Below are 17,760 nucleotides of genomic sequence, written 5' to 3'. Positions count from 1 at the left end.
TGGAAAGCCTGGATGCTGATGGTGAATAGCAAAAGGACTGGCTGTTGCTAGTGAGGGACAAATCTTGTCCACCCTTGGAGACTCCCAGGTGTGCTATGGTGCACATGGGCTGAGCAGGGCCAGAAATCTCACTTTCCTTACAACCTCAAGCCATCTTGCTGGTAATTAAGCAACTTTGAAATAGTGAAGCTTTTATGTTACTGAAATACTCAAAATTGTAGCAGGCCCCCAGGCCTTTGTTCTTCCATTGAATACAATAATAATTCCCATAATCAGCTGCAATCAGATTTTTGTGTTTTATTCAGGCAGATGTTTGCTGACCCAGGCCATGGAAAATTCTTATGACAAAGTGTGCCCTCCTTAAAATGGGAACTCATGGTGTCACGCTGAGCTTTCAGGCTTGATTTTGCTGACCAAGCAATGTGCACGTGTGTGTGCTTGGACCCTGACTATAGGCAGCAGCTCCACTGTTCTACTGTGCCTGAGCAATCATACATGTCATACAACACCTCTCCTTCCCTTTGGCTTTGCCAAACAGATAGGAGCGCTTCACTTTCATAATTCATGATAATCACAGTTCTTTCAAAAACTATTTTAAAAGGGAGGTTCCATCTTCTCTTGGTGAATGCTAATTAGGATTTCACCTCTTTTTGAGTGAGTGTGATAGTAACAATCATACAGTGAATGAAGACATCTGAATTTAAAGTGTTCCGGGAATTCTTTTTTGTGCTGAATGAAAACAAACTGCTTTATTGAAGTATTTCTACCTTTAAGGCACAGACAGAGAAAGTCTGGATATTGATATCCTATGATATTAAAAAATTCTGAGTATTCTTTTTATAACATTTTCTAAGACTTATAGCTTTGCTACTAAAACTGCATTATGTGTCAAGCCTTCCCCTGTGTACTTTCACTCAGTTCAAATTGATGTCTCAATATCTTCAACCTGATGCATCCTTTTATTGTCATCACATTGTATTTTCTTCACTGTATCTGTGTAAGTGGTTTTCCATACTGGTGCCACATTCCAGTTTCCAGGTGGCTGATGTGAAAAGGGGAGGAATAATGCAGCATACACAATATACATGTGTGCTTTAGGAATTTAATTTCTATCCCAATGCAAGTTCCCAGTCACAGCAAAGAAATTGCACACAGTCTTCTCTGTCTCCCTTCAGATGTAGCCAGAGGCAGCAGAATGTTTTATGGAGAATACTGAAGCTAGAAGAGCTTGCGAAGCTATACAGGCTTACTAAAAGTGGTAGTAAAAGTTATTTTTGTTCCTTACATAAATAGTTCTGGGTCAGTCAGTTTAGCGCCTTCTTTTGTTCAGAGCAGACTTGATAAATTTTGTGCATTTTTTTCTATTTAGGTATTTTTTACTTGGAGGGTGGAATGAAGTCTTTGCTTCTCCTTCTCCTAGAGTGTGGTCTAATGGTAGAAACAACCGAAGTCAGAAAATCCTGGTTCTGCACTAGGCTTCCTTTCAACTTCCCTTGTAACTGTGCAGAAAAAGCATCTTTTCCAGCACTCCCTAATTTGTGTGTACAAATCGTCTTTCATCAACTTTTCTATATTTTACATCCACAGTTACTTATAAGCAGGATTTATATCTCCTCTTAAAGGCCAGATGGTAGCAGCTCTCTGTTCAGTGGTAATGGTGTAAAACTACAAAATGACACTTTGCTGTGTGGAAATAAAGTGCTAACAATTTCTCTGCGCAAAAATTCTGCAGCCACACAGCTCCATTATTAATCCACTCTTACAAGACTGCTGTGTGATAGAGAAAAATGATCCCTGTTTTGTCTCTGAGATATGGAGAAATTGTGCAGAAGGTACAAGAAAACTCTGTGTACTGCTAAGAATTGTATGAGTGCAGATTTATGATAGCAAGACACTACATAACTGAGGAAAAAACTGCAAGTTATGCATTACAAAATTTAAAAAGGGGCCCATCCCTTTCTCTTTTTTCAGTATGAATCATGTTAATAATGAGCTTATTTACAAGTGTGTTTGGTCAGAGTGGAAACTTGGCAGAGCACAGTACTGAGGTAGAGGAGGACCAGTGAAGCAGAGTATGTGAGGATAATGGGACAGATAACTCTGGAGGGGAGATGACCATTGATCATTGATCTACAGTTGCTGGTTTTTGGAAGATTTTTGTTGTGGGGAAGGTTTTTTTGTTTTCTATTTGCTTTTCTCTGAGCGATGTGTAATTAGGAGTATGTGTAATGGATAAATGTCAGATTGTGGAGATGGAAGTAATTTGTACCAGGCTCTAAGTACATCCTTTCAGGACTGATGTTTCTGAAATTTTTTATCCAGAGGTGGCAATACTAGAAAATGTCCCTAAGAGCCAAGCTCCTCTTCAGCAAAGGTGATGAATGCCTGAAGCTCTTGAAAGCCTCCATGTTCATCACTGCAGTGCCAAACATGCAGGGGACCCACCCTGTGTCACATTCACTTGCAAACGGTTGTTACAGTCTGCCCGAAGTTCAAACCAAAGTATTTTAAAAAAGGTGTTTGTGGAGAAACTATAGTACTAAATTAAGCAGGAGAGCTTGTTAAGCTCTGAAGACCTTTGGGAATAAAGCCGATAGGATGGAGTTCAGTTATAACTCCAGCAGAGCTGTGGCTGCACAGCAGGATATAGCCTTATCATTACTGAGATATCATCAGAACTGTTGGAATATTCTGCTTAACCTTCTTGACTTCCATATATATATATATACACACACACACACACGGAGTCTGAATTAGAATTGCTGATCTTTTTCCCCCCTTCCTCTACATTGCTGTAGAATTTATTCTGTAATTTACTTTCTGCTTGGACTTTGCATTGTAGCTTTTTCTTTCATAAAATCAGTCCCAAAATGTAATGCTTGTGGAAGAGAGAATGTGAATATCATGGGGTTGGGGGGAGAGAGACATTGTATTTCCTACCCTTAAAAAAATGCTGAGAAATCCATGCAGTGTGTCTGTTGCTATTATTTTCCTTGTTTGTTGCTCCAGCATATCTGTCCTGTGACTTAGTGTAGGAAGAGATAGGGTAGCACATGAGACTTTTGAAGTATTTATGAGGCTAAACTGCCAGGACAGCTCTGAGTTTGGTCAGAGACAGACTATATTTTTGCCTCTTGACTCTCTTGAGAGGAGCAAACTCCCATCACCATGCAGCATCACCAGTCTGGCTTGTGGCTGTTTCTTGAAGACCAGGATCGTACAGAAATCAAATACTTCAAAGGCAGAAGTAAAATGTAGGTACTTGTTGTATGTGTGGTGCTGTTAATAATGTGATGAAGCTGGCCATATGTCATCTTTATTTTCCTGGTTTTTTTTCTCTTTGATTGAACCCTTTTTCTTTGCGTTGTTAGATTTCTTTGCATTGTTTCATCAATGTGAGGCGATGTTGCAAAAGCCAGTGTCTGCTTCTGGTTTACACTTGGACTTAGTATTTCTCCAAAACACTTATTTCCATTGGCTCTGAAGTTTGAGGGTTTCAGTGGCCCAAAACATCTTTCTTTGCCCATTAGCTGCCTTGAGGTGAGTGAGTAAATTCACACCTTGTTTGGTGCTGTATTGCTTGTCTGGCTGCGGAACAAACAAACACAAACCCTCTATATGTCAAAATTGACCACAAGCTGAACAGCCAGAGCAGGGAGAAATAAACCTCCCGACTTGCCTGCAATGCAAGGGGCTAAAGGCTTTGGCCTGCCAGCTCTCTGGTCTGCCTCTGTCCGGGTTGGGTCCAGCTGAAGCTGCAGTGCTGAGCACAGAAGTTTCACTTCCTCAGATGGACGGCTTTGGGGAGGGAAAGTGGCTGAGAAGGTGTTGGTGCTGCACGGGGTCGTGAGGGTAGCAGCAAGAACTCGCTGTGCCAGTGCCCGTCTGTCAAAGCTGAAGGGGCAAGGTTGAATTAACAGGTTGAGCTGAGATAAATGTTGTGTGTAAGGTCTTGTCTATGCTCAGAAAGTGGAAAAGTTAAGGAGAGCTGACTTAAAGCATGAAGTGTATAAATAAAGCCTTGCTGAACACACTCAATTCAAGAGATTTGCTCATCACTTTGGTAGCCTTAATTTTCCTGAGTGCTGCTCCATGGGCCTGCCCTGTCTCTCTGAAGCTCTTGTGGTGCTGCAGTGGGGGCGTGCACACGCGTGTGCAGTGCTGGCCCCAAGGCTGGGCTTCCATCTGAATGCTCCAGAGGGAAATATGTAAAAATTTTGCAGGCTTCAACTTTTGAGCCTTGTTTGTTTTAAAGATGAAAAGTGCATTTTGTGTAAAATGCGCTGAAATATGTGGAAAATCTTATTTTGCAGAATCCAAGGAGTTTGTGTGCCCACGCATCTCTATTGTCCATGTTGATGATTCTGCACATAGCTAGTTTTCCCCCCCAGTGCTCTGTGTGAACTCTGCACAGCTAAAATTGATTCTCATTCCCTTGATGGTTAGTTTGCAGAGTGGATTTTATTCATTTGGCTTCTTTGACCTCAACTAGACAAATGTATTAAAATTCCTATTTGAAATGGAATAATTTACAGCAACTTATCATAATTTCATTTACTGTAATACTCTTGTAAAAGCTTGAAATTAAAATTTTTCCTCCTGTTTATCCTCACTTAGTACTAGATTCTGCAGCCCTTAATCTGGTAGGAGGTGTGTGCCTTTCACTGTAAGGACACTGTTCCTCACTTGGCACAACAAGGTGTTGCAGTAGGTTTGAGAGGCTTTGTCTTTTAGTTTCAGTGGATGGCTCTCATCCCTTTGTTAGATTAAGAGTATAATTTGCTCCAGAAACCAGTCTAGCTTCCCTTTTTGTTCACCTTTCTGCTTCCAAGGAGAACTGCTTTATACACCAGACACATTTGTATTTACAGATAAAAAATTTTTGAATTAGAGTAAAATTGAAATCTAGGGTGAGACAAAATACTTAATCTTTTAAGCTGTATGCACTATGGGATAGAGGGGCTCTGTCTCTTTATCCCTTTGCCTCATTTAATGGTGCAAGACTGGAATCCAGCCTGCAAGACATCAAATCCACATAATGAAAAGTCTGGCCAGCACCCAGGTATCTCTTCTGTGGCTGAAGATGTTGCTTTGCCACTGCCCCATGGTACAATCCTTCAGCTGTGTAAAGAAGCCAACAGACTAAAACAACCAGGCATTTCACAATAGCATGGAAAAGGTATGGGTTCTGTCTGTTTTAAGCTGAGATAAAATACCAACCATGACAGCACAGAAAGAACAGAGGGGGTGACGCAATAGCCAAGGTAGTGGCTGGCTTTAGTCTTAGTCTCCAGTCACAAATTTGACTTTGGAGGAGTTTATTCTTGTGTCTATGTGTCTTCATTGGGAATGTAAGTAAGGAAAGGATGGTGTTCATTTTTAGCAGCTTAACTCTCAGCAATTCTGGGTGTATAAAGGACCTTGAGGAGTGTCCTCCTGCTGGTTGTTAGTAACCAGAGTGGGTACAGCCTGGTGTACTGAAAGAAACGTGAAGGATCACTACTCTGAGTCCCTTCTGTAGAGATGCTGAGACAAAGGGCTGCTGGGCTCTGTTGGTGGGAGTGCCTGACTGGAGTAAAATCTAGTTGTAACAGAAAAATATTTTATAGGAAGATTATTTTAAAAAATACCAACAGAAATACCTGTCTGGCTGAATGATTTTATTTCTTTGTGTGTTTACAGCTTCAGCATGAATTCAGCTATAATGTAGCTTCTGTATATTTGCTTTTTTAACTGAAAATGGTGCTTAGAGAAGTCAGAGTAAATATGCTGTTTCTTTCCAGTTTAGCTGATCTTGAAATGATTAGTTAAAATCTAGTTCAGACTGCTGCTAGCAGCAGTTATTGGCAAAATCTGTCTAGGCACTTAGTTGTTGCTGTTCTTAGGGGTTTTTTGGATTTTGGAACAGCAGTGTTTCATCAATTGTATTTGCAAAGTATGAAGTTTGTATTTCAAAATACTTTCCAGTTTTTAAAAGCTGTAAGTTTTTTTTTTTTTTTTTTTACATTTCAAAATAGAAATAGAGGTCATTCAGTTAGGTTTGGTTGTTTTTTTTTGTTTGTTTGTTTGTTTGTTTTTCCTTTTTTGTTTTTGGTTTATTTTTTACCATATCAAGCCCCCTAATATTGGCAGGAGGTTTTGCTTTTTTTCTTAGCCAATACTTGCTGCTGGATATGAGCCATGGGTGTTACTTTGAGGGCATTAATTGAAAGTCTTGGTCAGTTTTAACTTCCTAAAAATGCTACAAATTTTTAGACTTTGGGTGTACAAAGAACTGTTGAGCTTTAAATGGAAATAACCTGTGTTGTTCTTGAGATTGATTCTGTAATCAGAAGTGGCAACTTTTGTTTCAGAAGGCAGCTTGGAAGCAGTGTAACAACTTAATGAAACAGGTTGGGCTAGAGGAGGAAAAATCATTCTAATTTTGCAGTCTTTGGAATAGTTATTTAGCTGCAAATACTGATCAAATAATTTTACTTCTTATGTCCATACCTCCATCCTAAAACAGCTCTTGAAAGGTCACCAACATGAAATGGGGCATTTCATGGGAAATGATCATGGTAGTTTCCAGTTCCCTGCAAACCACATACAAAAAATTTTTAAGTCTAGTAATGTTTTCATTAACATGCAGGAAAATCATAGCTTTGATGTTGACAACCATCTACATATAGCTTACTGCTGCTAAATTTGCCACATTGGCTCATTCTCAATTTTTACATTTTGATGGTCTCACTAAACTTGGAGAAGATGGGGTCAGTCGAGGCTCTGGGGTTTTTTGTTTTGCTTGGTGTGTAAATGTGTGACTTTGGTTGGGACCCAAGTTTCAGTGCAAGGTTTTTATGTTTCCCTGTGGTGTTTTGAGGCTGTGGTTGCTTCAGAGATTTGCAGTAGCTGCTGTATTATTGCAGTTGCTAAAATATTCTGGGTTTGTGCCTGTGGAGAGTGGCTGAAAGGTGTGTTGCTTCCACCGGTGCCCCAGCTGTTGAGGAGTGTTCCTCCCAGGAACTGGGTGCTTTGCTCCAAGCAGATGATTCAGTCCTGGTTGGTCATACAGGCAAGGAGATGCCAGAATCAGAGCAGAGAAAGCAGTTCAAGATCTCGTCCTTCACCTTCCTTCCCTGAAAGTGAGTTCTTAATGCTTGCTGTCATGTCTGTTGTGGCTGTGGCTGAGAGTACCTGGCAATATTTGCAAAGTCTGGTCTCCTGGACAGCAACAGGGGAAAGGAGCTAGCACAGCATGCCATGGTTTCACTAGGCCCTCTCCTCCCCCTCTTTTTCTTTCCTTCTTGTGATATTAATTTGCAAAAGCAAAAGGAGGCTGCTGACAGATGAGGAAGCTTTAATTGGGGAGCTCACTCTGCATGAACCAGGAGTGCCTGTGTCTCAAAATAAATATGGATTAATTTAGGGCTCAGTAGAATGATCATTTGGAAAACTAAATATGAGTTTGTATCACACCAGCCCTTCCACACTGCTCCTATGGCACAGACACAGCATACCATGGACCTGCCCCTCAGCTTACTGAATGCTTGTGTAAGGCTGCAATCTTCTGTGGGGTGTAACTCTAGAGTTTGTACTGTCTTTATATCTTCAAGCATTCATTCAAGCTTTTCAACATTACAAGTATCAGAGGCAGACAGCTGTGTGTCTTAGCACTCATTTTTTTTTTTCTAGCTTGTATAACCATCTCAGTTCCACAATCTGGGCACCTGAGATGGAGATAGGAATTTTTTTTTCCAGTCAAACCCAATGAACTGGTACCATTCCACCCATGCTGCCAACTCAGAAGCTTTCAGTATGTTCATAAATTCTGTACATCTTCAAATGGTAGAAGTTGCTTTGTGTAATCTAAACCATGCTCTTAAGTAACAAAAACCAACAAAACCCTGGTGCTGTTGGTTTGGAAGGGAGCTTTAAAAGACACATGGTGCCAGATTCTTCTACTTCTGCCTTTGCAGAACTGTAATCTTCTTTGGGATGTGTCCATGGATAGCGAGGAGAGGAGGAGGATGGAGGCATCAATGCACTGTAGCTTCTGAAACTTGCCTTGTCTGAGTCCTAATGTGGACAATGGGATTTCTGTGGAACAGGAGTATAAACCTTTGTTCATGTATCTGTGTGTAAATGTCAAACTTGCTCAGGCAGTAGGAACAGCAAAGATCGTCCTTCTCCTTGCTAGGTAGGCTAGGCAGAATGGTAGGCTAGGCAGAATTTCTTAAATCTGTTTTAGACAAATTGGAGGAGGAACTTTCTGTTGTGAATAGTTCATTTTCCTGGATCTGTGGTTTTGGTGCAAGATACAATTTTCTGTTTTGCAGGAATGGCAGAAAAATAATTTCTAATCTCTGGTGTTCGCAGACTGAAAACCAGAAAGGCTTCTGTTTGAATGCTATTTGACACAGAAATAAATTGTGCTAAAGGGAACAGGGTCTGATCAAAACTGACAATGGTGTGCCAAAAAGTCTCTTGTATATTTTTTAGTACAAAAAGATATCGTTTATGTGGGCATTTGTTTTTCATGGGTTGAAAACATGTTTCAGGCAGCATTTGTCAGTCAAATAATTTTATGTTAGCTATTTTTAAAATTCTTTTTATCATGAGAATGCACCTAGTAGTTATACTTTTAGTGCTTCCAAATAAGAAGGGATAATTGGGGCATCCTCAGTAGTGCACATACATTATTGTATAGAGATTATATTTGGTCTATAGGTAGATGTATGAGTAGGACTAAAATCAAAGGGAGGGTTGATGTTGCTCAGTGTCTGTCTTGAAATTTTCTGAATGCTGTGTAGTCAGTGAGGACAGGAGATGGAATTTGAATTCAAAATTCCTTGCTTGGTTTGCTGAAGCTGCTTCTTGATTCTTGTTACTGCTCTGTTTTATTGTCTTGCTGCGCAGTGAACCCGGAGAGGGGCAGGTGTCGCTGACCGCTGGTGTCGGCTGAGGAGGGGCGGGATGTGGAGGTGCCTGGGGGGCTGCGTTTGGGTCTAGAGCAGAGAGATGGTCAGGCACTACACCTTCTCAGACCAGCTTTGAAATGCACTGTTATGCCTCAGGTGAACGAGTGGGGTTTTTTTCTGCCTGTTTTGTGTTTATTCCTGTGGCAGTTGTCAGGCCCCAGCTCCGCAGGGAAGGGGATCAGAGCAGTGAGTTCAGCGGGTTCACGGCAGGTCAGGCCCCGGCGGGCTGTGCAGGCAGGTTTGTGTAGTTCTTCCTCCTGCTCTGCTCTGCTCAGGAGGAGCAGCCTACCAACTTGAAACAGAAAGCTTTTTTTTGTTTTGTTTTAAAAAACATTGGGTTTTTTATTGTTAAAATGTAGACTAAATATTCTGGCAAAAAGAGCATAAAAAGGAAAATCGGGCATCTGAGAAAGATCTGGCTCATGGCAGCTTCTTCCTGTGAACTTTCCACTGTAAAGCAACACTTTCCATTCAAGGTTTGCCTGAATGGCCCTGTTAACCTGTGCTCCTCCCTGCCAGTCACCCCGAGCAGAACTGACTGGGGAGCTTGGTATTACAAGCAAGCTTTCCTGAAGCAGCTCCTGTTTTTTTTAGGCATCGTTTGTCATAGAGTGCTGGGTGGTGTTTGTAAGCTCTGGTGTGGTAGGTTGTGTAGGGTAAACGTGTGGACTAAGCATTGCTGGAGTCCATGTCTGCCTAAGAGGAGTGTCTGTGATTATGGGAGATGAGATAAGGAATCCACGTGGCCCTTCCTGTGCAGTACTCGACCCCTCCTTGTGTCAGCAGGGCTAAACTGGACTAGGCAAAGAAAGCTTCCTCATGGAGGGCAGCTGGATGGGACCTAAAATTCAGGGACTAGTCAAGGCATCTTTGTGTTACTGCCAAAAGGATGTTAAAGAACACAGTTTCTGAAGACTAGGGTCAGTTTGTGTACTCTGCAATGTAAAATTCTGTTGCAAAAAGCTGTAAGACAAGACTTTGGTAGATAGTTCTGTAGAGGGTTTTTTTTGCTGCAATAACTCTTTGAAAAATGAAGTAAAATCTGCCCTTGTCACTTTTTTCTGAATAATAGATGAACTTGGGTTTTGTTTAATTCATCCTGCAAGCTTCATTTGTGTTTGGTTTGAGGAAATCAAGTAATCAGCAGTACATACTATACATTCCACTCTCAGCCTTGCTAATAGATTCAGTAGGTCTGACTGTGCTTGTGAAATAGGTCAGAGCGTCTTGCTTTTTCCCTGTTTTGTATAAACCAAGCAAAGCCAGACTAGAGCTTCTTTTGAAAAGGAAAGCATAATCTTGAGATGTAAGTCTTGTAGAGGCCAGTCTGTCTAGCAGCAGGTATATTAAAAAACCTAAAATTCACTTCACAGGGGAAATTCTGGTCTTTCAATGGGTTTATGTAGTCTTGAAAAAATCTGTAGAGACCTCTGGTGGGAAGAAGTGGAGGGATTTTCTATGTTAGAAAGTGAAGATGTAGAAGTCGATGGATTTCAGCTGTGATATTCTCTTGCTTTCCCTGTTTTAATGATTTATCTTTTGAAATTTCCCAGGCTTGCTAAAACTACTGAATGATTTTAATGATGGAAGAACAAACTTTGATGTATTTTAGGGGCTTGGTGCACAGTCCACAATAAGTTGTATTGAGAGAATGCTAATCTGACGTAACTCTCTGAGATGGCACAGGCCTTACCCAGGAGTCTTTAACTTCCACCCTGGAAGTTAAGGTGAGATGGGGAAGAAGACTCCAAACCCCTTCCTGAAAGGCACAACTTTCTCTTGTAATGTGCTTCATCTTATCATTATCTCAGAGGGGTTTTAGCTGCATTGCGTTTTATTCTCCTCTTAATGTCTCTGGCTTTTGCAATCAGTGCTGTACCTGCACTCAGCAAGAGGGCTCATTTGGCAAACGTATCAATGCATGACATCATTCCTACAGTGTCTCTAGGCCTGTTTAAAGCATTGGCAGTACTTGACTGCACTTCCTGCAGTTGTAGACAGCTGTGAAATTTCACTGATTGTGACCAACAGGAAATTCTGGAGGAAAAAACCCTTAGTACAAGGCTCATGAAAAGCTGTGGCCTGATTAGTTCCTTGGCTAATGGTAATACACGGCAATAGTGCAGGACTTAGTGCAGAAGACTGCACTGCAAAGAGTGCTTTTCAAAGTAATTAGCTGTAAAATGAGGAAAAGCAGCGTTCATCCCAAATTAATGGTGGTGTAGAACCAATTGCATTTGTTTTTAAGAGACCATTAGAGAGCCTTGCTGGTGTTTCAGCAGTCATGTAGAAAGCTGTGTGCTGGTGGGGCGGGAGTATTGGTTCCTAATGGAAATCTTGCATGGCATGCTGGGATGTACAATGCAGAAGGGACAAAAGGTTATTAAAAAAAAAATCTTATCAGGAGTACTTTGACATTAGTCCTCAAGTAATTATTTTTATCCTTCAATAGGTGCATCTGCATGCTATTGTGCTAACACTGCTGCTTCTCTTATTAATTATACTCTTTTAAGCTTGCTTCACAAGAGTAATCTAGCAGCCTGTACTAATTAATGCAGTTCAAATCAAACATAGTAAAAATCAAACAGCTGAGCTGAAAAAGAAAAAGAAAAGGAGAGGGGAAGGCAAAAGCCAACACTTAGGCAGTTTGATTCCAAAACAAACATGCAAGGCTGTACCCTGTGGGGTACATACAAATAAGGTATCTTCTGCATTTCAGGCATTTAACAATTACTGCGTGTTATCAAATGTAATGGTGCATTGCTACTGAGAAATCCTGTTACCTGCTTTCCCACCCTTCTCCAAAAGGTTGTTAATCATTGGTCTTGCTATTGGCTTCAGTGGTCTGAATTAAAGTTAAGTTCATTTGCAATTCTTTCCAACAACAGATTCTAACCCCAGCTTTTTGTTACAGAACAGTAATTTTAGTGGAGAAATACGTCCTGGGTAATGTTATCAGCTTCTGCTAAAAGGTTTACAAAACAAGAGTTAACAGGAGATTGATACCTTTCATGTCCTTCTTTTACAAGAAGAGAGTTTGGAGAGTTCGCTAATCAAAATATTGTGCCAAAAACTTCCTAGAACGGTCAAACCAACCTGCAGAAGACTTTGAATCTTGCACAACTTCCTTTCAATCGATAAAATTTGTAGCATATGAGGTGATGATCAGATGATAGGTTTTTCCAGTATGTGGAATGTTTTTGTTACTGTATTTAATAGTTGTGGATATTAAAGTTTAATTCCAGTATTTACCTTTTTTTTTTTTAAAAAATTGGTTATTTCAGTGGGAAAATGGAAGGTACCAGAATCATGGTTTCCATTTGATAGGAAAAGCAGGCATGGTTTTGAATTATAGGTGTTTTGTAAATCTGTATTTTGAATCCCATTTTAATTGCTTAGTATGCAGGGCAGAGATGAATCTCTTTTTCTGAGCCACAAACTTTGAAATCATAATCTTCCCTGCTTCTTTGCTAAGTTTCACTTGTAAATAATAAAATAAGTTTACTACTATGAATTGCCTTTCTTCAGGAATAGTTTCTTGCAAACCACACAATAATGAGTGAATGCCAGATACAGGTTAATGGTAAGTTTTATAAAATGTGATTTTTTGGATCCAAGCTAGGTCCTTCAATCCTTTCCACTGGATCCATGCTCTTCCCAGTGGCAGTGCCTGATGTCCCAGTGCTGATGGCTTCCATTGGCTCCCCCCATTGGCAGCTGCTTTGGCAATGCTGCCCTGGTGGGAAATGCACAGCACTGCCAAGGCAATCGGGGTAGGTTCCAATACAGTATTAAATACTCCTGCTGAAAGGTCAGTGGTGTTGAACTGATAGATTGATGCAATTATGTAGTGGGGAAATGGAGTGTCCAGCTAAAACCCAGTTCTTTTCCCCTGCTCCAAATCCATTGTCTTGAAGTTAGCAGTATGTTATTCCTTGCTTTAGGCATACTGGCTTTGCTGAATAAGTGACTGACTAAAAGCTGGTAGGTTTAAAGAAATGAGAAATGTTGTTTGTGCAGCACAGGAAATTGAATTTTAATTTTTTTTTTTAATTGCTAACCATTAGCATTTGTTCAGCTTGCATCATTGTGGATTTTGTATTTGGAATGATATCCAAGTTTAATAAGTAAAAGTATAAAGGATACTAAAACTGGTCTCCAGCCTAATTCTTCAGAGGTGATTTTATTTGCTTTGATTATTGACTAATGAGCAGCTGAGGTTTATGATATTAAAGGAGGGGAGAAGTCTGAAGTAGGAAACACTACCTAATGCTTTCAGTGAGCAACATGCATTATGTGATATTGGCCATTTCCTAGCACTGAGACATCATTAATAACCTTGAATGCAAATTTGCTGATTAAAATATGAGCTGGGCTTTTTCTTCTAGAAGTATACTGGCATAGGAGAGCAATGAACAGATTGTGGAAGGAAAGGTTGCCCTTGGTTTTGTTAGTCAAGCAATTCTATGAAGATATTTTAGAATTTTTGGATTTGTGACTTTCTTGAAGAAAATCCCTTCGAAAAGGTGCTGCGCTTTCTCTGTGGTTTCAGTGAAGCATGTGGTATATAGAGTGGGGACACCCATCCTTTGGGGTATTTTCTTCCCTTGGCTTCCCATTCCATTTTGCTAAATTTTCTGTCTCCATATTGTGATGACCTTCCTTGTTTTTTGTTTTGGTAAAGTACCTCTGGATGTGGATTTCTCTCATACTTGAAGCTGAAGGAGAAAATTGTGCTCAGTACTTAACAAAATAAATATACTGGTGAGAGAAGTGAGGGGAGCAAATGCTGCTCCTGCTCTCCCACCAGCATAGCTTGGTCCTCTCAGTCTGAATTAAAACTTTAGTTGGTGCATTTCTTTATGTTCCTGGCAGAGGGAGTTCTTCAGAACTGGGAAATGTTGTTGGCATGGGTTTGGATTGCTCTGCTTTGGGGGTGTGTTGTTTTTTCCTGGTGGTACAGATACAGTTCCCATCAAAGTGAATGGGCTGGTGCGGGTGTAAGCCAAAGATGAGAACCCAACACCAAGTAGCAAAGAGTTCTGAAGTACAAGAGGATGACCTCATTACCAAGGAAGATTTTGCAGAAGCTGCAAGCAGAGTCAGCCTGCAATTTTAAGTCACCCAAATAAGCCACAAGAGTGAATTTGCAGTTCAAAACACAGCAGATTATTTCACTTTTAATTTATCGGGGAAAAAAAAAAAAAAAAAAAAGCTTGTGTCCTCATTTCATTTGCAGGATCTGCCTTTAGCTCAGGTTTTTTTGGGAGAGCTTTAGTTCTGGTGGGGTTTAAATGTGAATCATGGGTGAGGTATTGTTTTTATTGTAATGGGCAGAAATGATCAACAGCTCAATGGAAAAGTATGTATGAAAGGAAATATGGCCAGCACTTTGGTGCCTAAAATGATTATTAAACCAGTTGGGGTTTCATTTGAAAAGTCAGTTATTAAGTAGGTAGTCTCACCTCACTGTCATAAAATGCCAGGCAGGATAGCAGTGGGAACACTGCCTTTACTCAGGATATTTGTGTGGGGGATCTTGGGTGCACCTTTTAATCATGATTTGAATGTATTGTATCTTGACTTTGTCTTAGTTAGACCTATTTTTCCCACTATGATTTGTTTTGCTGTTGGCTTTAGGAATGCAAGGATTCTTGCACTGGTGTGTCAAAAATCTGAGTAGCAATTTTTTTCCCAGCAGAGTTGCATGCAGGTTTAGTACTTTTAAGTGGAGATGTGAACTCCATTGAAAATCATTTGTGGGTGGATTTGCAGCTGGGCTTCATAATGGAATTCAGGTCATCAGCCAGAAAACAAAGCTGGAATGGAGTCAGGAGTCTGCACAAGAGGCTTATAGGTCTGGAAGTGGGACCAGAAGTGTGGTCATCACACAACGGAAAGTGTATCATGGGGGGCGGGAGGGAAGTCTGGAAGTTAAGTCAGTATCAAAAATCACTCAGATACAACTGTAAAACTAATAAGGTAGATATAAAAAGGGTAAACTGTTAACCAAGAAATAACTCCTAAGAAATTTAAAGAGAAAATAATTTGTACTGGAAGTGTCATTTACTGGGGTTTCCATCTGTATTCATTGCAAATACTAAATAAACAATTGCTTGGGAAACCACACTGATTTTCAGTGTTTGTCCTTTGGAGTATAAGTTGAGGAAGTGCTGACTTACCTGTCTAGTCATCCAAGGAGTTTTTGAGGAGTAACACAGAACTTGATTCTCCTGTTCTTGGAGTTATTCAAGTAGAAAAATAATCCTTTGTGTAAGAAAACGTGAAATTACCTGCTTTCTTTGCTACTTAGCAGTAACTTTTCAATATGTCTGCATAGAAATTGAAGCTAGAATTAGCACTGATGTTTATTTTGGCTGCTGGAGTGTTTCCAAGGTGTCTTTTTAGAGTCTGGATCCTGTTCTCTGCCCCACGGAAGAGTTTCTGCTCAGATGTGCTGCTGGCTGTGGGGAAATGTCCACAGGCACAGAGAGCAGGACAATGATGACATTACTGTATGGACTGGAGGACAACCTTTCTCTATAAATACACGTTATTTTTGCTGTTAAATGACTGATGCTGAGAGAGGTTTTTAGATGAGCTATTTTTAAGGGAGCATGTTATCCACTAAGGATGTAATTATGTGTTGCACGAGTTTTAATATAAACTGTTTACATATTGATCTTGTTGTATATTAAGCTATTTCTTCCTTATCTTCAACAGGCAGCCAGATAAACTAGTGGTGGTTTGGACAAGAAGAAGCAGAAGAAAATCCTCTAAGGTTAGTTGATTCATTAATAAGTCCCAACTTCAGTGACAAGCAGCATCAGTGGTTTGAGGGACTGTTTCTTTGAATGTGGGGAGCAGCCAAATAAATAAACGAGAAATATTTTAGTTGTTGACTTTTCCTTTTAACTCAGTTTATCCATAAAGTTCAGAATAAACTGCTGTTGATGTCAGTGCTAATTTATGGGAACGGTTAACTCTGATTTCAGCTTTGGTTATTTGTTTAGCAGAACTGTATCACTGTGAGTTCAATTCAGTTATTACTTGCTAGACCTAATTAGAAAGGAGTATTCATTTCTTTATTAGAAGTTATTTAAAAAGTAGTTAATTAGAAAAAAAGTAATGAAGAATCTGACATCCCATCAATAGGCAGATGAAGTCTGAATAAGAGGCTATTTCACAACTTGAAATGCTACAAATAAAAAAGAATAAAAGCAGGGTCTTTCAGCCCAGCAGTGTATCTTTGAAGTGAATTTTTACATTTTACTTCTACAAACACTGTGGGCAAACCTGGGAATTTGTGTTTCCTGACTAATAGCTTGGTAGCCTGAGGAATGGGAAGCTCTGAGTGAAGTCTATCCAGTGTCTGGACATTGATAAAGTTTGTCTTGCATGGGAGCAGGAGTGCATGCTCTTTTCCTCCCTTCCCAGGAGCATCTCCTCTTCGAGATGATTTAGTCTTGCTCATTCCCTTTCCCCATGCTGTGGCCTCTTAGCCTGTTTGGGTTTATGGCAAATGATCTTGTCAGAGAAGAAATTTTGGAAGTTGTAATAATTCTTTGACACTTCAGTTTAAAAAAGAGATGGTCTAAGCTTCTTTTTCTTTTTTGTGTGTGCAGTGGTGTAACACAAAATGATGTTTCAAAGAACTCTGTGATAGTGGAGAGAGGGTATCCATGATAGAGAAGGCATCTTGAAATAATTGTGTTGAAGAACTTAAATATTTAGAAAATGTGATACACAGTTTACTGCCCTGCTCAGGAGATACTTTGGGTTTATGTTTTTCTGGTACTCCTCTTTTTCTGACTTCTTTTTCTGATTGTCATGCGTGTTTGTTGTATTTTGTCTTTTAACTCGAGGTATAAGCTATTCTGAGCTGTTTTAGATAAAGACTGGTTCCTGACTGCACAACTAAATGTTGTGCTTCCAAAATTCTGCTTCAGGTTATGAAAACCCAAAGGTGCTACCTGATGAGTAAACAAGGGTGTGAACTCAGTCTGGTACCTGTTCGTGTTCCATGTTCCATACTCTTCAGCAAAGCCAGTCAGACTATTCCTAAACCCAAAGGTGCTACCTGATGAGTAAACAAGGGTGTGAACTCAGTCTGGTACCTATTCCTGTTCCATGTTCCATACTTTTCAGCAAAGCCAGTCAGACTATTCCTGTTTCACTGAAGGATCAACTGGCTCAAGTTCCTTTGAATTTATAGCACGGTGTGTATCCAGGCAGTAACTGCTGATGTCAGTAACTGGTGTCTGATATGGCTCACCCTGTAACTTCTCTGTATAAATTTCATTTAATTTCTGTTGCACAGAGAGAGAAACGTTGTATCAAACAGTAAGTGCAGTGCTTGCACAAGTGTTGTAACCTTGAAAAGCTTGGTGAAAAACAAGGTATTTGTCCATAAATGACTGCTTTGTTGGGGTTCAGAATATGTTCAGAAACAGAAGCCCTAACAAAAGTCCAGCAGGGCTTTGTGAAATGATGGGTTTCTGCCTGTCATTTTATAGGATCCAATGAATCCAGCATATCCCTGAGACAACAGGATTTTCTGGCATTAGCTCAGCCTTTTGGGCTTGAATTTTTTTTCAGCTGGGCCATAGAGTTCTGTGATACGTCCTCACTTTTGGTCACCAGTCAGTAGAAGCAACTCTTGGATAAACTGGCAGATTTAAACCTGAGACTCAGAAAAGTCTTTGGCTGACTTAATCATGTTTAGTAAGATCCCACAAAGGTACTTTGAAAGAGGCTGAGTGGCCCTAAAATCTGGGCAGAGCATAGAGTTAATTTTAAA

The 17,760-nt window shown here is 40.2% G+C and overlaps 1 protein-coding gene across 12 annotated transcripts in view; it reads left to right on the top strand.

Annotated features, from left to right (window-relative positions):
• EHBP1 (EH domain binding protein 1) overlaps positions 1 to 17,760 on the top strand; it is a 211,321-nt gene that overhangs the window by 13,290 nt on the left and 180,271 nt on the right. For 11 of the 12 annotated variants that reach the window (XM_069009118.1, XM_069009117.1, XM_069009112.1 and 8 more), the window contains exon 3: positions 15,684 to 15,741. The exons of the other annotated variant lie outside the window; for it this stretch is intronic. In XM_069009118.1, the coding sequence (XP_068865219.1) occupies positions 15,684 to 15,741 (58 nt within the window). The remainder of the gene's footprint in view (positions 1 to 15,683; positions 15,742 to 17,760) is intronic. 12 annotated transcript variants of the gene reach the window in all.

The sequence above is a fragment of the Aphelocoma coerulescens genome, chromosome 3, assembly GCF_041296385.1.
Source record: "Aphelocoma coerulescens isolate FSJ_1873_10779 chromosome 3, UR_Acoe_1.0, whole genome shotgun sequence".
Classification (NCBI taxonomy): Eukaryota; Metazoa; Chordata; class Aves; order Passeriformes; family Corvidae; genus Aphelocoma; species Aphelocoma coerulescens.
Note: the sequence above shows the minus strand (reverse complement) of the source record. Positions and strands in the feature narration are given on the sequence as shown.